This window comes from Bufo gargarizans, chromosome 6 (assembly GCF_014858855.1).
Source record: "Bufo gargarizans isolate SCDJY-AF-19 chromosome 6, ASM1485885v1, whole genome shotgun sequence".
NCBI lineage: Eukaryota > Metazoa > Chordata > Amphibia > Anura > Bufonidae > Bufo > Bufo gargarizans.
The window spans coordinates 327040696-327065627 of record NC_058085.1 but is presented as its reverse complement, the minus strand read 5'-3'; the positions used below and the strand labels follow the sequence as shown (position 1 = coordinate 327065627).

Genomic DNA, 24932 nt, shown 5'->3' with positions numbered 1-24932 from the left:
ATAACTACGCCGTCCACAGATCCCCCTCTCCATAACTACGCCGTCCACAGACCCCCCTCTCCATAACTACGCCGTCCACAGACCCCCCTCTCCATAACTACGCCGTCCACAGACCCCCCTCTCCATAACTACGCCGTCCACAGACCCCCCTCTCCATAACTACGCCGTCCACAGATCCCCCATAAGTGTCGTCCACAGATCCCCCATAAGTGTCGTCCACAGATCCCCCATAAGTGTCGTCCACAGATCCCCCATAAGTGTCGTCCACAGATCCCCCATAAGTGTCGTCCACAGATCCCCCATAAGTGTCGTCCACAGATCCCCCATAAGTGTCGTCCACAGATCCCCCATAAGTGTCGTCCACAGATCCCCCATAAGTGTCGTCCACAGATCCCCCATAAGTGTCGTCCACAGATCCCCCATAAGTGTCGTCCACAGATCCCCCATAAGTGTCGTCCACAGATCCCCCATAAGTGTCGTCCACAGATCCCCCATAAGTGTCGTCCACAGATCCCCCATAATAGTGTCGTCCACAGATCCCCCATAATAGTGTCGTCCACAGATCCCCCATAATAGTGTCGTCCACAGATCCCCCATAATAGTGTCGTCCACAGATCCCCCATAATAGTGTCGTCCACAATTTGTTTTAATATGGCCTTTGAACATAATTTTTCAAGTAAGATCATATAAACCTCTTTTTTGTAATTTTGTCGTTTTTTTCCGATTAATCGATTAATCGTAGTAATTAATCGGCAACTAATCGATTATTCAAATAATCGTTAGCTGCAGCCCTATTTGTGATCGATCTATACTTCCTTTAACCGTAAAGTTATACCCTTTCCTGTCTATAAGGAGATAACTTACAAAATTAGCACAACCCATTCAATTGATATCAACTTTTATTTTGGGTTAAACAAAAAGAAATAATTGACCAATGTTTAGTTACGCTGCTAACTGATCTCCAATAATCGAGTTACGATGATTACAAAGATACCAAATACTGTTTTGTATTTAATAGTAAGTATGTTACAAAAACACATTTATTGGCATGGTTCTTGTGTCATTGTTTTGTTTTAGTAGGAGTAGTGTATTCAAGCAGGTAAGTACATTATGCAGGTAGGCCAGTATTTGCTCCTTGCAGTCTTGCTGCTGAGCTAGTTTTTGGAAAACCTCTGGCAGACCCATGCGAGGTGGGCCAGCAGGGTCCATGGGCTGAGCTTACTGTTACGGACAGTGCCAACTAAGCAGTTCGACTTTGAGCTAATCCTAAGGCCATTGTCCTGCTGGTCCTCTGCTATTCACCCTTTTAAACTCTGTACAAGGATCTGGACTTCACTGTAGGGAACCAACCAGGCCGCTATATCTTGGAGTAGTCCCGGTGTAGTTGGCAGCTGACCCACAAGGATCAGAGGCACCGGTTTGTAGCACCAAAGGATCATGCTGTACTTTTAGTCATAAACAGGTTGTGGTTCGGCTGGAGTGGTTTGTGCATGTCCATGGAAAAAGCCTGAGGTTGAAGCAGGCAGCAATAGGGCAATTGGGTAAATATGCTAGGGTCAGAACAGGTGGCGTGGAACAGACTCAGTAGTCAGTCAGAAGTTTCGGTACACTGGTAGTCAGACAGATAATAGCACCTTCACTTAGTCAACAAGAGACCAGGAACTTAAAGCTTAGACACCAGGCACAGCTGCAGTAAGCCGGATTTGGACTAATGCCCACAGGCGCAATAATAAGCACTGACTGGGTCAGGTGTAGGTAATAGTTAATAGTTTTTGTTTGTGACGCCAATTGCAGGGTGCTCAGGCTTTAGTCTCAGGGCCCTTTAAGGTGTTGCAACTCACGTACCAGGTGAGGAATGCCAGAGTGGGGATAGTGTCTCTGTGTAATGTCAACGGTGTCTCCTACCTTGGTACGGCTGGACTCCTGGATCCTGGCTCACTTGCAATAAATTGAGTGCTGCTAGTAGGAAGTAGTTGAGGAATGAATGAGATCCAGACTTGTAGTATAATTTGGCTTCTCCTGGTCTCTGGATATGTACTCACAGCTAAGCTCACAGGGGATGCTCTTCCTGGAGGCTGGAGGTGACTGTTTGCTTGTCAACCAGCTGATGCTGAAGGCTCAGACTGGGAATGTTCTCTGGTCTCAACCGAGACAGGGTCCTGGTTTGGGATCCCTAGAACTGGGAGCTTCTACTAACACAGCCTTCCCCCAGAAGGGGTGGCTGGTACACTAACTATAACTTCCTCTCCTCTTCATGAGACAGGACATGGGACCAGCCCACTTCTGCTCACAGAGGGGGGAGCTAAACTGGAATGTACTATTCCAGTCTAGCAATACTAAACTGTCTAAGGTCCTGCTACACATTGCTGCCACCTGCTGGTGTACATAGAAATTACAGCATAATACATGAAACAGGCCTAGAAAATGCATATAATGACAATAAATCATACAGACGGACAATACACATACACTTAACATGTGGTAGCGGGGAAAAGAGTTTGGTAACATAACTCCGGGATGTTACACAGCCAGCCATAGGTTGAGGAAGAATTTGGATGTGCATGCTTTGTCCTTTTAAATGGCAGAGAGCGAGCATGTTCCCTAAGGGAGATGCCAGAATGCCTAACAGGAGAGAGCAGGCCATAGCCTGCAGCTGACACTCAGGAAGGCTGACCAGAAGGAGGAGCAGGTCAGCCGTGGGACAGAGGGTCAGAGCCTAGTTGAGTAGCATGGCGCATGTGCCTGCAAAGAAAAGGAGGCCAGTGCAAACAGAAACATTAACTGTGCAAAAAAATATAATTTTAATTTTCCATCATTTCTTTTACTATAAAAGAAAAGTTAGAAATTAAAAGCTCCATTTTATCCCGCAACTAAATACATTATTTTACAGGTCTGTGTTGAGAATTGAACCCCAGACCTTCTATGGGGTAGGCAGCAGGTTTACCACTAGACAACAGAACCATACCTACCTGTAAAGGCAGGATCTTCTTTGCCTAAAATAAAATTATACCTGTGAAGAAAACATTGATTTATTATTTAGTTATGAATACTGCTGTTCAGTTTTTACAAAGGAAAATGAAGGAGAAGGACCTCAGTTAGGAAGGAAGACTAATGAATCTTTGATGCATGTGTCTTTACAGAGGAAGAGGTTCTAAATCAGCTGTCTAAAATTAATACAAATAAGTCACAGGGGCCTGATGGGATACATCCAAAGGTATTTACAGAGCTTAGCGTTGAACTAGCAAAACCATTAACAGATTTATTTAACCAATCACTGGTAACAGGAATCAGAAGATTGGAAATCAGCAAATGTTGTGCCCATTCACAAGAAAGGTAGTAGGGAGAAATCGGGCAACTATAGGCCAGTAAGCCTGACATCAATAGTGGGGAAATTAATGGAAACTATACTCAAGGAGAGGATTGTGGACCATCTAAAATCCCATGGATTGAAAGATGAAAGACAGCATGGGTTTACTTCAGGGAGATCATGTCAAACTAATCTTATCGATTTTTTTGATTGGGTGACTAAAATAATAGATGTGGTGCAGTAGACATCGCTTATCTAGACTTTAGTAAGGCTTTTGATACTGTCCCACATAGAAGGCTTATCAATAAATTGCAGTCTTTGTGCGTGGACTGCCATATTGTTGAATGGATTAGGCAGTGGCTGAGGGACAGGCAACAGAGGGTTGTAGTCAATGGAGTATATTCAGACCATGGTCTTGTTACCAGTGGGGTACCTCAGGGATCTGTTCTGGGGCCCATATTGTTTAATATCTTTATCAGCGAAATTGCAGAAGGCCTCGATGGTAAGGTGTGTCTTTTTGCTGATGACACAAAGATTTGTAACAAGGTTGATGTTCCTGGAGGGATACACCAAATGGAAAAGGATTTAGGAAAACTAGAGGAATGGTCAAAAATCTGCCAACTAAAATTTAATGTTGATAAGTGCAAGATAATGCACCTGGGGCGTAAAAACCCAAGAGCAGAATATAAAGTCAGTGATACAGTCCTAACCTCAGTATCTGAGGAAAGGGATTTAGGGGTCATTATGTCAGAAGACTTAAAGGTAGGCAGACAATGTCATAGAGCAGCAGGAAATGCTAGCAGAATGCTTGGGTGTATAGGGAGAGGAATTACCAGTAGAAAGAGGGAGGTGCTCATGCCGCTCTACAGAGCACTAGTGAGACCTCATTTGGAGTATTGTGCCCAGTACTGGAGACCATATCTCCAGAAGGATATTGATACTTTGGAGAGAGTTCAGAGAAGAGCTACTAAACTAGTACATGGATTGCAGGATAAAACCTACCAGGAAAGATTAAAGGACCTTAACATGTATAGCTTGGGAGAAAGACGATACAGCTGAGATATGATAGAAACTTTTAAATACATAAAAGGAATCAACAAGGTAAAAGAGGAGAGAATATTTAAAAGAAGAAAAACTGCTACAAGAGGACATAGTTTTAAATTAGAGGGGCAAAGGTTTAAAAGTAATATCAGGAAGTATTACTTTACTGAGAGAGTAGTGGAGGCATGGAATAGCCTTCCTGCTGAAGTGGTAGCTGCAAATACAGTGGAGGAGTTTAAGCATGCATGGGATAGGCATAAGGCCATCCTTCATATAAGATAGCGCCAGGGGCTATCCATAGTATTCAGTATATTGGGCAGACTAGATGGGCCAAATGGTTCTTATCTGCCGACACATTCTATGTTTCTATGTTTCTAACTTTTAGTTGCTATTTTAGTTAACTTTTTGATGTAAAACTTCAATTTTCAACAATAACCTATAAAAAAAATTCTTTAGTAAGTGTCTATGTGCTTGGAGAGGGCCCCTAACAAACCCACAAAGCTTCATTAGTATTTAGTGCACCAAAGTAAATACCAATTAAGGTAACCATCTCACAGACCAGAATGGCTGGGTCTCCCAGCTTCTCCAGGTACCTAGCTTCAGTACTGACTTTTGGTGGCCCTGCTTCTCATTAATACAGGGAGCTTAGCAGGTGGAGACAACTGCTACCCACTTCTCTCTGAGGGTCATCGGGCATAAAGTCAGGAAAAAGTGGGTGAGGAAGGTGCAATAAGAGGACTACTAGAGGGCACCATTAAAAGGAGACCAAGAGGAGGGGCATAATTTAAGGGAAGGCCAGTACGGACAAGCTAGGGAGCAAGGCGTGAGCAAAAAGCTAGACGGGCAGCATGGATGGTTAATTAGGATATGGACAACAAGAAGGATACTGCAAGGGAAGGAAGAAGTGCATAAAAAGGTGATAAGGGAATAGCTAGCATTAGAAGTTTGTCTGTTCCTCCACCTTGAAGAAAAGACAGGAGTGGGGAGAAGTAAGTATACTGAGGGATCTGAGATTTATTCTTTTTCTTCTTATCTGAGATTTGATTTAGGGTACCTTAAGAAAAGTTAGTACCTCCCTTAATCTGTGTCCAAGGTATCACACTCAGCCTGCCAGAATCCTACTCCGCAATGATGCTGGGAAAGCCCGCAAAACAGCTGTCTGAAATTAAATATATGGCTTGGCTATTTTCCCTTTTCATGTGCTTGTTAAAAAGTTGGACACTGACTAATGAGCCACTTCCAGAAGGTGGCACTAATGAGATGTTTCTATTTCTATGGGAGATACCTCCATTCCATAAAGTGGCATTAGCAAGACTTTCTCATTTAAATACCTCCATTCCAGAAGGTGGCACTAGCAAGATGTTCTCTTTCCCTTCGATATCTCCATTCCAGAAGGTGTCATTAGCAAGACAGTTTGCTTTCTTCGTGAGACACCTCCATTCCAGAAGGTGGCATTAGCGATATGGTTCTCTTCCTATGGGAGATACTTTTATTCCATAAGGTGGCACTAATGAGATGGTTCTCTTTCTCCTTGTGATACCTCCATTACAGAAAGTGGCACTTGCAAGATGGTTCTCTTTCTCTGGGAAAAACCTCCATTTCAGAAGGTAGCTCTAAGAAACAGCCCTCCATGAGTTCTAAATGTATGTGGTGCCAGGATGCGGAATTATAAGCACAGCCCTGTTGTCTATACTTGTTCTGAAGGGGTGGCCTACATTGGAAATGTGTGCAGCCTTTGAAAAGAGGCATGCCCACACGCTGCAATCTCCCACATCCCAACTTCACAAAGTCTGCCTTAAAAGGGTTGTCCAGGATTTTACCCAGCCCCTGGAGTGTATGGTACCCAATGAAAAAATGTATACTCACCTGCTTCCGATGCTCCATTTGTCGACCTCACGTTGTTTTTTTTAATATCCTGTGAAGGGGGCATATATGGCCATAACTTCTGTGAGGGGCAAATATCTTGTCATAACTACTGTGAGGGGACACATATCTGGCCATAACTACTATGAGGGGGCACATATCTGGCATAACTACTGTGAGGGGCACATATCTGGCATAACTACTGTGAGGGGGCACATATCTGGGCATAACTACTGTGAGGGCACATATATCTGGACATTACTGTAAGGGGGCACATATCTGGACATAACTACTGTGACGGGGCACATATCTTGGCATTGCTACTGTGAGGGGGCACATATCTTGCCATAACTACTGTGAGGGGGCACATATCTGGCCATAACTACTGTGAGGGGGCACATATCTGGGCATTGCTACTGTGAGGGGCACATATCTGGCCATAACTACTGTGAGGGGGCACATATCTGGCCATAACTACTGTGAGGGGCACATATCTGGCCATAACTACTGTGAGGGGGCACATATCTGGCCATAACTACTGTGAGGGGGCACATATCTGGGAATTGCTACTGTGAGGGGCACATATCTGGCCATAACCACTGTGATAAGGCACATATCTGGGCATTGCTACTTTGAGGGGACACATATCTGGGGATAACTACTGTGAGGGAGCACATATATGGGCATACCTACTGGGAGGGTGCACATATCTGTCCATAACTACTGTGAGGGGGCACATATCTGGCCATAACTACTGTGAGGGGGCACATATATGGCCAAAACTACTGTGAGGGGGCACATAACTAGCCATAACTACTATGAGGGGGGCACATATCTGGCATAACTACTGTGAGGGGCACATATCTGGCATAATTACTGTGAGGAGGAACATATCTGGCATAACTACTGTGAGGGTAAAACATATCTGGGCATAACTACTGTGAGGGGGCACATATCTGGGCATTGCTACTTTGAGGGGCACATATCTGGCCATAACTACTGTGAGGGGAAGCCATACTCGGGGCACATACTGGATACTACTGTGAGGGCACATCTCTGGCATAACTACTGTGAGGTGGGCACATATCTGGGCATAACTACTGTGAGGGCCCATATATTGGACCTTACTGTAAGGGGCACATACTCTGGACATAACTACTGTGACGGGGCACATATTCTTGGCATTGCTACTTGTGAGGGTGCAACATATCTTGCCTAACTACTGTGAGGGGGCACAGTATCTGGCCATAACTACTGTGAGGGGGCACATATCTGGGCATTGCTACTGTGAGGGGCACATATCTGGCCATAACTACTGTGAGGGGAACATATTTGGGCATAACTACTGTGAGTGGGCACATATCTGGGGATAACTACTATGAGGGAGCACATATCTGGGCATACCTATTGGGAGGGGGCACATATCTGGCCATAACTACTGTGAAGGGACACATATCTGGCCATAACTACTGTGAGGGGACACATATCTGGACATCACTACTGTGAGCGGGCACATATCTGGCCATAACTACTGTGAGGGGGCACATATTTGGCCATCACTACTGTGAGGGGGCACATATCTGCATATCCGGGCATTGCTACTGTGAGGGGGCACATATTTGGCCATCACTACTGTGAGGGGGCACATATCTGACCATCACTACTGTGAGGGGGCACATATCTGACCATCACTACTGGGATGGGGCACATATTTGGCCATAACTACTGTGAAGGGGCATATATCTGGGCATAACTACTGTGAGGGGGAACATATCTGGGCATAACTACTGTGCGTGGCCTAGTACGAAATAAATTGCCCTCTGTGGGTTTTTTTTTTAATTGAGATGAATGCCTACAAGACCACTACAGTGGCTCAAGCAGGACATAAAGGTGTCACCCAGCTTTTCCAGAATCGGATTGTTTTGTCTGCTGTATTGCCTCCTGCTCCCCCTTTGTCTTTATAAATCTCACTTCCTTATTTGTGTATCTTCAGGGAAACCGGGTCATGCTGATTAAAACTAGACTTCTTCTATTTTCGGATTCTTTCTGGATTAAAGTTCAGTTTTGTTTGTTGAAGTATTTTCGACAGGAAATCGCTGCAGACTAAATAAACCCGGCTGCGCCTTTAAGTCATATATATATCTATATATAAAAAAATGCTTCGTTAGAACTGAAAGTAAAGACAGAGGGCGCTGCAGAGCCGCACAGGCCGCGCTCAGGAGAGAAAGAGAGCCGTGACGCAGGCAGAGCAGAGGTGGGCGGAGCTCGGGGGGGAAGCAGTCTGCTGCTCGCCACTCTCTACAGACAGGCTGAGGCGGTGACACGGGTTCGATCCCCTCCTCTGGATCTTGTTTGCCCCTGGCCTGGGGGGCTCATCGTGAAATCCCTGGCCGTCTCAGAGGGTTGTGCAGAAATCACCGATTCTTACAAGGAAGCTGCGATCTTTCCCCCCCTGGACACAGAAGAGGTGCCTTCATGTACAGTACTGGCTGGAGGGGGGCTCTGTGGAACCGGACTGGGGGCATTTAAATAGCAAGGAAGCAGATGTGGATTCCCTTTCAGGATCCAACAAGGGGCTGACAATAACTGGGACTGATGACTGTTTAGCTCATCCTTTTTGAGGCAGGAATAATACAGATGCAGCTTTGCTCTGCCCTATTGACATTACAAGGACCTTAAAGACTGGGAATTATTATTATTATTATTTGCCAACATTTACGGTAATTTGATAAATTTCAGATTTTCCTAAAATCGTAACACCCCCCCCCCCCCACCTGCTGAAAAGAAGGGATCTACCAAAATATAATGATCCACTACTGATCATGAATCAGGAAGGGCGTAGTGCATTATATATTTTTTAATGCTGGCATGCTCGACCCAATGTAAATATTTTATATGAAGTATATTTTTATTTATGATCTGGCCTCTTTTTTGTACCGTCTCTGACGTTTTGTCAAGCTCCTCGGTTCACCATTGAATAGGCTGATCTTTTTCCCCCCCTTAAATTAAAAGACTAGAGGGGGTGTGGGGAGGACATAAATCCCAGATAAAAATATACTTTTTACATTATTGGGAATAGGGGGAAAAGAGATCTTATTAAAGGGATTAAGAAACAAGATGGCTGATGGTAACTGTGTGTTTTTTTTGTTTTTTTTTTGATCTAGTGAAAATGCTAAAAGGTCCAGCAGCTGGAAGATCGGCTTGAAGTTTCGAGCAGAATTAATCTACAAATAAAGGGGGCATAGTCAGGGGGGCGCCTGGATTTAGGTATTCATTTAGATACGTAGTGTTTCTCCACCCCCCATCCTTTTTCCTGTTTTTTTTTCTCCCGTGGTGGGTTCTACAAGTTTCGAAAACAAGAGCACTTGAATATTCATGGTAAGAGTGACATTCTTTAAGAAGGAAATGTGTTAATTTTCTGTGACTGTTCTCCCCTCTCGGCCCCACTGTCACTGCCCCTGCAGATTGGATGTAAAATCAGAAATAGCTTTCATGTCAGGAGGAGGGAGACGGAAGGGGGAGGGCCGCGATTAGCTGCTGAGAAATTCCTTTTCAGTTTGATCAAGGCATGCAAAGCCTAATCCACTGATCGACACCCAATTCTTTTTATTTTGCTCTGTTTTATTTAGCTTTTTGTTTGGGTTTTTTAGGTTTTTTTTCCAGGCGAGCTAAGAAATATCAGGTCCACAGGCTCAGTTTATGGTCAGGGTAGACATATATTTTCTTTGCAATCGGTGTAGATCGTAAAAAAGGCAATTTTTCAAAGCTCTTTTTTTTTTTCTCCTCTTATTTGCGAAACAAGGAAGAGGTGGGAGGGATTTTTCGCTCTAGGCTGGAATTTGAGCTGTGAGACTGAACTGTCTCTTTCAGAGCCCCATCCAGGATCACTCTCTATGGAAACAACCTCAAGAATTTCAAGGGTGGCTTCCTAGATTTTCAGCAGTCTGTATGAAATCCCCTTCTATTTTTTTCTCTTCTGCCCCTATGTGTCTATTTTGAACAAATTCCCATAGTACGGAATATGCCCTGTGAAGACATTCGCACATGAACAGATTTCCTTGGTATTTGTTTTCCCTTTTTTTTTCTTCATGAGCTGTGATTAAAGAAGATATATTTTAGTTTTCAAGATATTTTTTAAAGGAAAGCAGATTTGATCGTCCGTTCGATTTTGTAAAAAAAAAAAAAAAAAAGATACAGAACGCGAGAAGCGTTACTCTGCCAAACTGGAGATGGCGGAAAATTGGAAAAACTGTTTCGAAGAAGAGCTGATATGTCCTATATGTCTGCATGTGTTTGTTGAACCCGTTCAGCTTCCGTGTAAGCACAATTTTTGCCGAGGTTGTATAAGTGAGGCCTGGGCGAAAGAGACAGGCCTGGTGAGGTGCCCTGAGTGCAACCAGGCCTATAATCAAAAGCCTAACCTCGAAAAGAACCTTAAGCTCACCAACATCGTGGAAAAATTTAATTCTCTTAACGTGGACAAGCCACCGTCTATCCTGCACTGTGTATTCTGTCGAAGGGGTCCACCGCTGCCTGCCCAGAAGATCTGCTTGAGATGTGAAGCGCCGTGCTGCCAGTCCCATGTCCAGACTCACCTACAGCAACCTTCTACTGCTCGTGGGCACCTCCTGGTAGAAGCCGAAGACGTTAGGGCCTGGAGTTGTCCACAACACAATGCTTACCGACTGTACCACTGTGAAGCGGAGCAGGTGGCAGTGTGCCAGTTCTGCTGCTACTATACCGGTGCCCACCAAGGACATTCAGTATGCGATGTGGAGATACGTAGAAATGAGATCAGAGTAAGTACCTTCATGATTTTGTTGACATTTTATTATGTTTTTATTGCGTTTTAAGTCATGTGTAAGTTATGCAAGGTGGAACCTAGGAAGGCTTTACGAATGGCAGGTATAGTCAGTGGTCATGTTTTAGAGTTGACCATATACATAGCCCAACACTTGGCTTGACTCCAGTCCAGTAACATCTCCCTGGCTTGACTCAAATGGACAGGCCATGTGATTGGGACTTTTAGTCCCTGGTATCAAAATGGAAGCCACCTCTTATCCTATAGGTCAACCTTATTGCTTAAAATTATAAAATTATACAGTTTGGTTCCTGTCAGTTCTTCATCCCTTTGATTAATAGCATTGGATCAAGAAATGTTGCATAGTGCATCATGAAGAACATTTAGGAAGTGCATGTTTGACAGTACAAATACTGGCTTGTATGGCTGCCAAGTAGCCTTGAACACAAGCAAGAGGTAACCTACGAATGCCTTTAGGAATGTTATTTACTGCCACTCTCATTTTTGTGTGTTTTTCAAAAAAAATTCCAACATAATTAGATGATTGCATCCGTCAGTAATTTGCATACTATCAATTTGTACTTTATTCTACTTCTATGAAAAAAATTGATTTCCTTTTTGTAATTACCGGTAGATAAACCATGGCTCTGCTGCCTTTTGTTGCTGTAACTCCTGGAGCATTCTGGGAAGTGGGTCAGGCTCCAGTTTCCTGAGTTTGCTGTATAGGACTCCGCCATTCCTAATACAGCAGTCTTAGCTTAGAAAATCCTGAACAGGGAACTATCTTGGTTTTATCAGTTTTGACTTTTAATGTAATCAGATTCCTTTGGTGACGTTATGTGTAGGCCAATAGAAATTGATGTGGATAAACCCGGTAACCCCTGCAGGTTCATATTACGGTGCTTTTAGCTGTTATTGTGCCACGATATGATTCCTCCGTGAGACACAGAATTTTCCCCCTTAGAGTAATGACTTCAGGATAACTAGGTAATAAAGCATTGCATTGCCACACGGCACAATACTATATCAATTTAGCCCAGCATCCAGTGGTTCGAACTGTCCAATTTGCGTATTTTATTAAAGAGTTCCGTAAAATGTATCATGTAATAAAGACGCACATTGCTTATGTGTTTTAGACCTACTGTGGCCCATATCATAGCATTAAAAGTGTATAAGGCCTTATACACATAGCAGAACTACACAGTCGAGTCACATTATTATGACCACCAGCTACTATCCAGAGTAAACGCCATGTGCAGAATTGACAGCAGCTAAACGGGCTGAGGGAGACTCGATAAGGTCCTGGTAGGTTGTCACAGGTATCTGGAGCCATGCTGACTGCAGTGCGTCCCACAGCTGCTGAAGGGAGCGTGGGGGAGGATCCATAGGCGAACACGACCATCAAGGTGGTCCCACTGATGCTTAATTAGGTTAAAGTCTGGGGAATTAGGGACCAGGGTAGTACTTGGAAGTCATGGTCATGCTCTTCCAACCAATGTTAGACATTTCTAGCCATGTGACATGCTGCATTGTCTTGCTGGACGATCCCATCCGCCCCAGGGAAGGCAATAATGTGTATGGGTATATGTGATCTGCAAGGATGGATTCATATCCAGGTAGATTGAGAGCGCCTTCCATGTGGATAAGTGGGGTCAAGAGAATGCCACAAAAACATTCCACAGACCATAACAAATGTGTTTTTCCATCAGTGGTTGCAGGGTGTTTGTTCCATAGTGACACCACAGAAGCATTCAAGATTTCTGCCTATGATTATGGATCCCTTCTGCACATTATAGTCAATGGGTCCATAAAAACCAAGGACACAACACGAAGGCCATCAGTGTTTGGTCCATGGTTTGCATGGGTCATTGTTAGGATAGCCTCTGGAAATACATTTTCAGCCTGGCAGTATAGGTGGATAGGGGGGGAAAAAATGGACACAGATATCTTCAAGGATGAACAGCACCTGTTATCATGGACACGAATCATGTGAAATAGGCCTAACTAACAGCTCTCTCTCCCGACTCCATACCATGTGTTCTGGGAAACAATAGGGTAAACAGGTTAAAGTTCAGTTTGCCAATTTCAATAATGGCAAGACATGGGGCCATAGACTTGCGAGTACTGGAGGATCCCACCAAAATTGTTGGTATCCACTTACAAAAATGCAGACTTTATCGGCTTCTATAGGGAATGTGACCAAGTGGAAACCCTGTCAATCAGATAACATTTTATTTATAATCGCCCTGTCACATGGAGCGCTTTAAGGGTATTTTATCAGCTCTGTTGTGATAGCTAGATCCAGAAAACAGGGAGTAAGTAGAGTCTAGACACGTAAAACTCTACTACTGTTGCATACCTCCCCCTGCTCCGATGCTGCCCCTTTAAATTCCATAGAGTACACCATAATGGCACTGCTGCTTGGTGTTGACTCTATCAGCGTCTGTTTGCCTGATAGCTGGAGGCTAGTCGATCAGCCTGTTTAAATAAAGCAAGGGCTTCCTGCCCCTTACCTTCAGTATCAGTAGCCATCCCTGACTGCTGCCTCTCTAGCACGTAACTATATTCTTAAGTCTGCCTGTGTTAGACCCTATGGTTTGTGTGCATTGGATTTGTTGTCATCTGTCTCTCTAGTTTACCATTGGCATGGACTTCTTACTCAGCTTTGCCCTTTGGATCTCATCCAGTTCTGACCCATGACTACCACCTGACTGTTCCTCATCGCATGTTTCGCTGCAGATCGGTGACTGTTCAGTGGACTGTGACCTGTAGATCTGACCGGTTAAAGGGATCATCCAAGCTTTGAAAATAGATAGCCTGTCCTTATTTTTTAAACAGCTGATCTGGAATCAGACCCCGATATTGACTGCCTATCTGAAAGGCCCTTCCTTATCACTGACCCATTATTGGCCTGTGTAAAGGGGCTTCAAGGATAGACCAACTCTTTGGTGGGAGGTTGTTCCCTGGTGAAGACCACGATGATTCCTTATACCCCGCACCTTACTTTTATCGTTAACTCAAATTTTTTATTTTTTAGTTTAAGTAATATTGAAGCTAAATAAGAAAAACATCAACTATGTGCAGTGCAAGATTCAACTTTTCCAGATATGCCCTCCTAAAAGTGACATTAAATAATACCTCTGTTTCCACACAACCTTTTATTTTCAGTAACTTTAGCGCTTGCGTGTTCTGGATCAATCCTCCTTTATTTACCATGGAGCATGTCTGCCTTCTGCGTTGTACTTAAAAGAGAATGAATAACATGGCGGCCCTGAAGAATGTCTATCTACCATGTTAGTAATGGATAACGCTGGCGGTTACACAAGTCTTTCAGGGTATTTGACTATGGAAATGTGGTGTTGACTCTCTTGGCTGGGGTGGTGACTCTGCTGAGAACCCTAGCGATTTCTCAGGTTTATCTCAGTAACATGAATGATGCAATTCTGTTTGCTTATAAATTCCACGGACTAAGGAATGAAATATGTTTTCCCATACCTTGATTCATTGTGTGAAGTCTCCCAGCTATCCTTTTCCAGAAGGGAGATTCCAGTTCCAGGAATATGGTTCTTTTCACTTAGAATTTTTTTTATTTTTTTCTTCTTCTTCTCTTAGTGTTTTATTTCAGATGTGAATTTGGCTCGGTCCTGTATACAACACTGGATGAACGGCCTGCGATTTTAAGTGTTGGAAGAAATTTCTCTTTTGGATTTTTCTCTATTCCCACACAGCTGTTATTCTCTCTGCAGAATGAACAGTAGACTACTCTGTTTTATCAATTAGGAACTGGAATTTTCTTTATTGTAGATAGCGCAGTTGTTTTTTCATTGTGTTGTATTGTCATAGCACGCACTACTCTTCATTGTGTAGTGAATGTTAAAGGGCCACCTCTGAAGACAATCCCTGCCCAAATGCCCATTTACAAGAGCAGGTTATCTAGCTGATTATCGGGAGTGAGCGTTCATGTGAATGCTCATTAGAGATGGCCTTGCGGTTCGCTCCGGCGCTCGTTTCGCGGCAAATGTTGCGCGTTCGCCGAATATGCGAACATATGGCAATGTCTGCCATATTCTTTTGCATTGCGCTGAACTTTGACCCATGACACATCCATCAGGTGGGACATTAAATCCAATTGAGATGTTTCAGCAGATGGACACAACCCCACCCTATCAAGAACCCGATCTGGCAGTCATTTTACATTCAGTGTTTTGCCAGTGTAGGGAGAGGTTGCTTTGTGGAGCAGGGACAGGCTGTTAGGGACACCAAACGCTAGCTAATAGGGCCACAAAAGTCCTTTTAAGGACTGGGATGGGTGTGCTATCGATAGATGTGATATGCTTATAATATACTTTCTAACATAGAACGTATATTATAGTGCATTTGTATTGTGCAGCAGTTGTGTGCGGTTCTGCTGCGATACCGCAGCTATATAGAGGGACATACGCTATTGGAACAACTAATTGCAACGGGTGTGATATACCTGTTGCCCCCAAAAAACTGATTGAGGTGTGTGATATACCTTCTTCCACAAAATACTGATTGATGGCTGCTATATACCTGTTGCCCCAAAGAAACGGGGTGGTGTGATATAACTGTTGTGTCAAAAAAAATAATTGAGGGGTGTGATATACCTGCTTCCACAAAATACTGATTGAGGGCTGAGATATACCTGCTTCCGCAAAATACTGATTGAGGGCTCCGATATACCTGCTTCCACAAAATACTGATTGAGGGCTGAGATATACCTGCTTTCACCAAATATTAATTGAGGCCTGCGAGATACCTGCTTCCACAAAATACTGATTAAGGGGTTCAGTATACCTGTTATCACCAAATATTGATTTAGGCCTGCTTCCACAAATACTGCTCTTCTCTAGGGACTTAGGCTTAGGGTCGTTTTGAAAATGACAGGCAAAGGAAGAGGCAGGCCGTTCCGCAGTCGTGCTAGTGGTCGGGCAGGTGCACCAGGCCGGAGCCTAAGTGGGAAGTTGGAGAAGGCTCATGCGATTACTTCAAAGGGCGCACCAGAGTTGGTTGAGTGGCTCACTCACCCTTCCACCTCTGCACCCTCCTCACTCTCTGCTGTGTGCACCCCCAAATACAGCACCACCACTATAGCCCCCCCCCCCACTCGAGTCAGAGGAATTATTTTCCTATCCATTCCCAGACCTTACAGATGTGCAGCCATTCTTGATATCGGATGAGGAAGAGGAGGTAGCAACGGTCGCCTCCCAGCAGTCTGACGACAGAACCTTGATCGGCCCAAGGAGGGAGGTCCCTGCTGTTGCTGCCTACTCCAAGATCTCAAATGCCAGTGGTGGTGAAGGTGACGATGATGACGTGTCGATGGACGTCACGTGACCACAAGAGAGGAAGAGGAGGGGAATTCAGAGGGAGAGACGAAGCAGCAGAGAGGGAGGAGAAGCAGGCAGAGCAGGCATCGGAGGCAAAAAGCAGACTGCAAATGTATCTGGAGTGAGCCATCTACCATGCACAGTTACTTCTGGTGCTCCCAGGACGTTGGCACATGGCTCCAAAGTGTGGGCTTTTTTTTTTTTAACGTGTCAGCTGCTGACAATAGTGTTGCAATCTGAAGCCTGTGCTGTCAATGCATAAGTTGCGCTAAGCCCAACACTCACCTAGGGATGACCGTCTTAAGAAGGCACCTGGCCTCCCATCACCGAGCCCAGGGGGAGCAACGCCGTCAAAACCCATAAAGCCACACTCCCGACACTCCATGTCCTGCCTCTTCTCCTTCTCCTCTCTCCTCCCATTTGTCCTCCACTCCACCTTCCACCGTGCTGTCGTCGTGTTCATCTGGCAGAAGGCAGGCTTCCGTGGTCCAAATGTTTGAGCGTAAAAAGTTAATGACGCCGGATAACCCCCTTGCCCAACGGCTGACCGCTGGCTTGTCAAACTGCTAGCCCGCCAACTACTGCCCAAATTTTTGACCATTTGCACACTGCAATGGAAGGTCCCCGGAAGGAAATATTTCTCCCAGAAGGGCATCCCAAAGCTATATGGCAACGTTCAGTGGCAAGTGAATATATCTCTGGCACACAGTGTCGGTGCGAAGATACATCTGACCACAGACACCTGGTCTAGCAAACACGGGCAGGGAAGGTACATAACTTTTACTGCCCACTGGGTGAACCTTCTGATGGTCGTTAAGCATGTAACCCATCCTGTTTGGATTTGGTGTTATCGCCACGGAGTGCATGCAGGCCTGCCTCTTCTTCACCTCCTCCGTCTCCTCCTCGGCTGACTCCTCCTTTTCCACTGCTACTGCCTATTCTGCTGAACCTCTTCGACATGCCAGGTGAAAATGTGACAACAGTGCCAATCTGCTGAGCGCGCTGAAACAGGGCAAAATTATACGCATGCTGTGCATGGCACACGTCGTGCAGCGATTCTTTGCCAAATGCCCCGGGGTCCAGGACGTCTTGCGGCAGGCCAGGAAAATCTCTGGCTATTTTAGAAGATCTCACACTGCCATGGCTCGCCTTGGTGACGTTCAGCGGTGGTGACACCTGCCCATCAGACGTCTGATTTGTGACAGCCCGACGCGCTGGAACTCCACCTTGTATATGCTTGATGGGCTGCTCCAGCAGCAACGTGCCGTTAACAACTACCTATACAATCTCTGCAGCAGGACAGGTTCTGGGCAGCTTGATTTTTTTTTCACCGCGCCAGTGGATGCTGATGCGCGACGCATGTAGACTTCGGCCATTTGATGAGTCGCAGCCAGGGTGACATCAGTGACATCGTACCTTACGCCTTCTTTCTGGAGCGTGCATTGCATTGTGTCATTGATCATGTCTTATGTATATACAGCGGCATAAAAGGTCTTTTCTGTCAGGTGAATGCTTAATTTTTACGGCCTCTACTCCAGTGGCCTACAGTTACATTTTTATCCAGTGACTGCCTAATGTAACTCCAGCCACATAATCACAAGTTCTTTTCAGTCAGGTGAATGCCTAATATTTGGGGCCTGTACTCTGTGGCCTAAAACAATATTTTTCTAGGCTCCAGCAGGGCACATTTTTGAGAGTTTCCCTTTAAGACGCATAAAAATGATTAAAATACATATTTTTGGTGGGAATTTTTGCCAATGATCCCCCTCTGGTATGTCACTGTCCATGTTGTGGGACTATTTGCGCACTTCTAGTAAGTATTTGGTGGCTACAAATTTCAGGTTCGCCTGCCATTAAAGTCAATGGGGCCTGCTGTGAACGCGCGGTTCGCTAACATTTGAGCATTTTGAACCGTCCCGGCCTATGTTTGTCCATCACTAATGCTCGTTTCTGATAATTGGCCCATGTAAATGTGCTGATGATCACCCAGCAACAAGCTTCTTCATCAGGTGATCCAATCTTTCATGCAGACCAAAAAAAAAAGAATTGTTCGTCGGCAGCATGTCAACCTGTGTGAACAGGAATGTCCTTTTGACAAACCATAAAATCGTATGGGAACAAACGATCATTTTAACGATCATTCCTCCCCATATAGGCCGGATGATCACTGCATGCTCATGAACGGACAGCGATTGGGAACAAACGTTCATATGAACACTCGTTCTCAATTATTGGCCATTCATGTCAGCTGGGCCTTAAAGGGAACCTGTCACCGGGATTTTGTGTATAGAGCTGAGGACATGGGTTGCTAGATGGCCGCTAGCATATCCGCAATACCCAGTCCCCATAGCTCTGTGTGCTTTTATTGTGTAAAAAAAAAAAATGATTTGATACATATGCAAATTAACTTGAGATGAGTCCTGTCCCTGACTCATCTCACGTACAGGACTCATCTCAGGTTAATTTGCATATGTATCAAATCGGTTTTATTACACAATAAAAGCACACAGAGCTATGGGGACTGGGTATTGCGGATGTGCTAGTGGCCATCTAGCAGCCCATGTCCTCAGCTCTATACCCAAAATCCCAGTGACCGGTTCCCTTTAAGGGCATATGCATCCCTATGAGTCAGAGTCTAGAGACACGGTTTAGGCGTCTCCCATGCTGGTATACCTAAGCCTGTTTCCGCATTACCCGGATGACTATTCATAGGGCTTGACTTCATGAGACTATTTCATTTGAAAGGGGGTCTTTTCTTTTGATAATCCCTACTTGTTAGAAAGGTGCATTGAACACAGGCTGACCACAAAATGTCTCCTTACTGGGAACCTCAGCAATCTGCTGTGAGAGAACTTTGTAATAAAGTGTTTAAGTTCTCTGCAGCGCTATCACTGGGGAAATTAAGTCCTACACATTGCTAATTCAAACTAATGGGTGGTAAGGTCTTCCAGACTGAGATGCCAAGAAACAATGATATTTAACCTCATAATTCCATAATATTGTAAAGGAAATTAGTTTTTTAAACTGGTCAATTTCCACCTTTCCTTATTAAAAAAACATCTCTGAAGAAAAGAGTCCCTGCTGCTTGTAGCATCATATCCCATTTTTCCAGTACAGAAAATGAAAACTGAACTCTTGGTTGCATTGGCAATGTGGACATTTTTTTCTGAGACATTTTTTTTTTTTAAGGTCTTTGTATCTCTTTTTATTTTTGGTAAGGTGTTGTCTGCTTACGAGGTGGTGTTAGTAGGCATATAATGGACTTTCTCACCTAACAACCAACATTGGGGCCTAGATGGAAGGCAGTTACCAGTGGGAATCCAGTTTCTTTCAGTTGTTTAGACATGTTAGCCTAGAGCTGGAATATATGACCCTACTCCAAGCCTGTCATTGAAATTCTGTATTCACATGTGGCGGCCATGAAATGATAAAGTGTAGTTTAAAACCGTGAACTTTTTAGGACCTGGTGGCTTTTTTTTTTTCTAAATCACAACAGTCTCCCATTGACTTCAGTAGGGGAAAAGCATGATGTCATAACCTGATGATCCTACAGAGATAAGTGGGGATACGTAGACGATATCTTCCTGCAGAACTAGTCTGTCACCGACTGCTGTTGTGGAATTTTTCGGTGCCACCACACATCTCAAGTGCTGCAGACCTACTGTCTTAAAAAGGTACTCAATGAGGAACACAATTTTCCCCCTTACTCTTAAAAAAGAAAAAAGAAGTCCACAGAACTACTAAATGATTTCTAACGGTCTATAAATTGCAACCGAGGGTACAGTATCCCATATATAACTTCTCACAAAGGGTGTGTGTTATCTGTACAAGGAAAATCACCTATACTTATATATGTGGGCTGGGGCGATTTGCCTGTCAAGTCGATCTTTTAATCCCAGGCTGGCCCTGTCCTACCCATTACCACAAACTCACTATACTTATTTCTTCAGTGATGTAATTCTACGTATACATTTCTGTGGTGAGTAAATTGAGTAATAGTATTATTATTATTATTTTTTTTTTTAACAAAGGCTCATATGTGCAATGTTTGCCTGACACACTCCTTTGGTTGCAAAGCAGTGTCCCAGCTTTGAGGGTACTTTTAGTGAATGGGCTAACCAACGTATGGTTGTGAACATTGCATCCATCTTAATGCATACACCCATAACTATGAAAAGGGCTTTATAGCCTTAGTTATGGAAGTCCTATCTTGTCCATTACCACTGGTGTCCGTATGATGCCTAAGCCGAAGTGACCTTGTGCCTGTAGTGGTATAATAGGTGACCTCTACTGGCCATAGTGACATTTCAGCTACAGTGATGTCCTGTGGTAGCCATACCTCCGTGATATCCTTTAATCTAGTATGCTTTTACCAAGAATATAGCAAATATCACTCAAATTTGTCCAGGCAACAATGGAACCAAAACACTTTTTCTAAAGGTTCCCCATTGTGTTTCGGAAGCCTTAGAATAAGCTCAATCAAAAGAGGGAAATGGGAATAATGTGGCTGTCAGAACCCATAAAAATCCATCAATGCCCTTGGATCTATTTTATTATATATTTTTTTAACATCCAGTTAAGTAAGGAATTGTTAAATACTTACCTAATGTGGTGCTAGGTCTTGGGTGGGAAAGAATGAGGCCATAATGACATTAGAGCCCATTTTTGCCGAGCACTCAAATATAGCCAGATTACATCTTTGTGTATTTTTATATCCTGCTGTGTGAACAGACTTTGCCCATTGATATTCTGTCAGTGTCCAATTATGAAGGTTGGAAGAAAATCTTAAGATGGACATTTCCTGGCCACCTCTACCTTCATTGTGTTGATTGAACTTCACTTTGAAGCCATAGGCTTCAGCTTCTTTGTGATGGAGTATACGGTTAGGTTCCTGGATTTCTAAGGAGAGACTTTTTAGCATGCTGTCTGTTTCTTTATTTTCTAGAAACCAGGAGAGCTTTGTACCCTGTGGAGATATTTGATTGGAGATTGCCATTAGCCTTCTCAGTACAGCTGACATTGTGTGAAGAGTATCATACGTGAAAGAAAACTAACAAACACGCTCTGCAATTTACATGTTGGTTATGAAATATTTTTTCTTAAACTAGTAAAAGCTCAAGAAGCTGGTCTGTATTTATCCATATTCATCAGCACCACTTTTAACCTTAAAGGGAACCTGTCATCAACTTTGTGCTGCCCATACTAACGGCAGAATAAAGTAGATTCAGGTGAGTTAATTTAAGCGGTCAGTTAAAAGTAAGTGGTTGCCGAGAACCAACATCACAATTGTTGGAGACTGGGCCTGGAAAAGAGTCATGGCCACCTGAGAAGAGTCCTGGTCATTCATGAATTCCTGCTCTCCTTCCCACCTGCTGATGACTGACAGTCTTCTACCTAGTTTTCTCCCTTTCTCTCTAGGAGAGAACTGCCAATCATCAGCAGATGGGCGAGAGAGCAGGAGATTATGAATAACCAGGACTCTTCTCAGGTAGATTTGACTCTTTTCCAGGCCCGGGCTGTAATGATTATGATGCTGGTTCTCAGCAACCACTTACTTTTAGCTCATGAGGGACACACCGCTGAGATCAGCATTTCTGTCTCTATTTTATGCTGCCCTCAGTACGGTCAGCATAAGGTTGATGACAGGTTCCCTTTAAAGGGGTTGTCCAGGTTCAGAGCTGAACCTGGACAGCCCTCCATTTTCACCCCAGCAGCCCCCCTGACATGAGCATCGGAGCAGTTCATACTCCGATGCTCTCCTTTGCCCTGCGCTAAATCGCGCAGGGCAAAGGCATTTTTCTGAGTTCCGGTGACGTACCGGGCTCTCTATGGGGCTGACAGGAACCCCGGTGACGTCACCGGCACTGATGGGCGGGATTTGGCTCTGCCCTAGCCAGTAAAACGGCTAGGGCAGAGCTAAAGCCCGCCCCTCAGAGTCGGTGACGTCACCGAACACTCTGCTGGGCGGAAGTTACCGCCCGGCAGTGTGTTATTGAAAACACAAGAGCCTGTGCCCTGCGCGATCTAGCGCAGGGCACTGGAGCGCATCGGAGCATGAGATGCTCCGATGCTAGGCTCAGGGGGGCTGCCGGGGTGAAAATAAGGGTATGTCCGGGTTCAGCTCTGAACCCGGACAACCCCTTTAAAGAGTATGTCTACTCCAAGGAGATAGGCCTTGAATATCTGATCGTCAGGGGTCTGACACCCCGCACCCCTGCAATCAGCTGTTTCAGAGTACCGATTGGCACCAAAATGTCATAGCTCGATCCAGTAGACAGGACTTGTGACTCCAGTGCTACTCCCATAATTTATTTCAATGGGAGCAGAGCTGAACTTACCTGCTCTGTCCACTGTACAATTAATGGAGCTACACTGAAACAGCTGATTGGTGGGGGTCCGGGGTGTTGGACCCCTACAGATGGTATATTGATGGCCTATCCTGAGGATACGCCATCAATAGTAAAGTAGTGGATAGCCTCTTTAAGCTCAAAATGCATATTAGATTAATGTTTGCTGAACCCACCGATTTTAGCGGGACCATCCAGTGTGTATGGAGGCCTCCTACCTCCCCCTAGGAGTTGGATTTTGACATGCCCAGTCCTTTTGTTCTTGGGGTGTCTGGCAGCTGCTTGCTTCCCATCTCTCACGTAAGAGAGCAAGGTCAGGAGAAAGAAGTCAGTTCTAAACCCATATTCAGTTGTCAGTTGTCTAAAATATACGGTCCATTTATTCTACCTCTAATGGGTGACAAATACCATCATTTACACGAAGGGTTAGTTTTGATTTCCTGCTTATTAGTCTTGAATAGTTTAGTACAATGCATTATTTTCAGAAGCCCTGCTTTTATATATCACCTCTCCTACGCAGAGTGGGACATCAATTAGATCAAATAAATAAAGATTATTAGCAACGTTTGTCAAGGACCAGGATCCTAGTACCCAGTGGTTGCCATACTGTCCGCATCCATAAGTCCGTTCCACAAGTTTTTTTTCCGTATTGTGCACATGGAAGGTATCTATATTTTGCATATCTATGGTTTGGGGACTGCATTACGGACAGGATTGTGTGCATGAGGCCTGAACAAAAAGTTGGAGAATTCCATGTGTCTACTGGTCATGTTACAAAATGTTTCTTCTATATAAGAAGGGTCTTTCCACATTTCCACCGGAGACTCATATAAGGAGTCACGACAGATCCTCAACTAGTCAATTTTAAGTGAGTGGGGTCTGTTGGGCGCCATTGCTGTCCATCATAGGAGGAGTCCAGCGCTCCGTTTTGCTCGTTTTTCTGCTCCTGTGACGGGATAAACATCATGGGAATGCAGTTGACTAACCATTTATGTGATGCACGCTACAGTGCTGTGACTTTGATAGATTTCTTATCTGTCTCCTCTGACTTTTTGCCTCCACTAACAGATGTAGATTACAGGAACAACTTTTCATCTTAGTTAATAATTCAACATACGCTATATAAAAACTACAGAACAGGTGCACATAAGGCCTAGGAATTATCTCCAGCTATCTCCCCATACTTGAATTTACTCAACTGTTAAAAAGGTATTCCAGTTTTAGGGATTACATTTATTTGTTAAGGTAATAGAATGTCAAATCATTTTCTAATATATATCTATTTTAAATTTTGCTTGCAGACCCTTATTATACCCTCGTAGTATCCTCTCTCTAAAGCAAAACAAATGGTATGGCCTGTTTTGGTCCTGTAGAATGCATCCATAGGGAGGAGAATAAATATATTATATACAGTATTACTCCATGCAGCATCTCATCATGTCTGTCATTGTCTGTGTAGAAGCAGATCTCTAAAATGTATTAATACATAACATCACCTAGAGACAGGCAGCCATTTTAAGAGGCAGGCACAAACTGATGCAGTTACTGTAATAACCACAATAAAAATTATGATTTCACCACTAGCCCTATTTCCTTAAAACATAAATGTGTCCTGTGTGCTGACCCACCACATGAACGTTATGAAACACTGTTGCTTACTAAATATCAGGGTGTAAAGGGTGCCACATGACAGAGGCCACCTTTAGACCATGGATGCATTACATAGGGCTGATACCATTCTTCTGCATATAGGGGTCAACCACCTGACATAAGATAGATATGCATGCAGAATTTTAAGAACATTTTATTATTTTCTATTATATAAACCAGAATTCCCCTTTAAGTGGTTGGTGCAGCCATGCTTGATAGCAACGAATCCAGTTTAACCCAGCCCAAAAATGACAGACTCTTAGGGCGCATTTACACAAACGGCTTTTGCAGCCCCATTGAAATGAATAAGTCGGCACCAGTTCCGCAAAATTGCGGAACCGATGCAGACTCATTCATACGGCCGTCTGAATGAGCCCTTAAAACCAGCCAAATGTCTACCTGGGTTGTATTATTTTGTATGTGAGCGTCCTTCTGTTTGCTATGACTAGCATTACCTAGTCATGGGATTGAATGACTCAGTTTTGTCACCTGGATTTACAGTTTAATGAAATCCTGTTTCTGCCATTCACTTGACCTTCTTCAGCCCATGAACACGGCAGGCCTGCAGATTT

At 44.1% G+C, this 24932-nt stretch overlaps 1 protein-coding gene across 2 annotated transcripts in view; it reads left to right on the top strand.

Moving 5' to 3' along the window:
- Positions 1-8492: 8492 nt before the first annotated feature.
- Positions 8493-24932, top strand: part of TRIM8 (tripartite motif containing 8) — an 88944-nt gene continuing 72504 nt past the window's right edge. Inside the window, exons 1-2 of one of the 2 annotated variants that reach the window (XM_044300209.1) lie at positions 8493-8678; positions 9376-11010. In XM_044300209.1, coding sequence (XP_044156144.1) covers positions 10441-11010 — 570 coding nt within the window. In that variant the 5' untranslated portion in view covers positions 8493-8678; positions 9376-10440. Of the gene's footprint in view, positions 8932-9375; positions 11011-24932 lie in introns of both variants that reach the window. The other variant, XM_044300210.1, reaches the window with a different exon arrangement.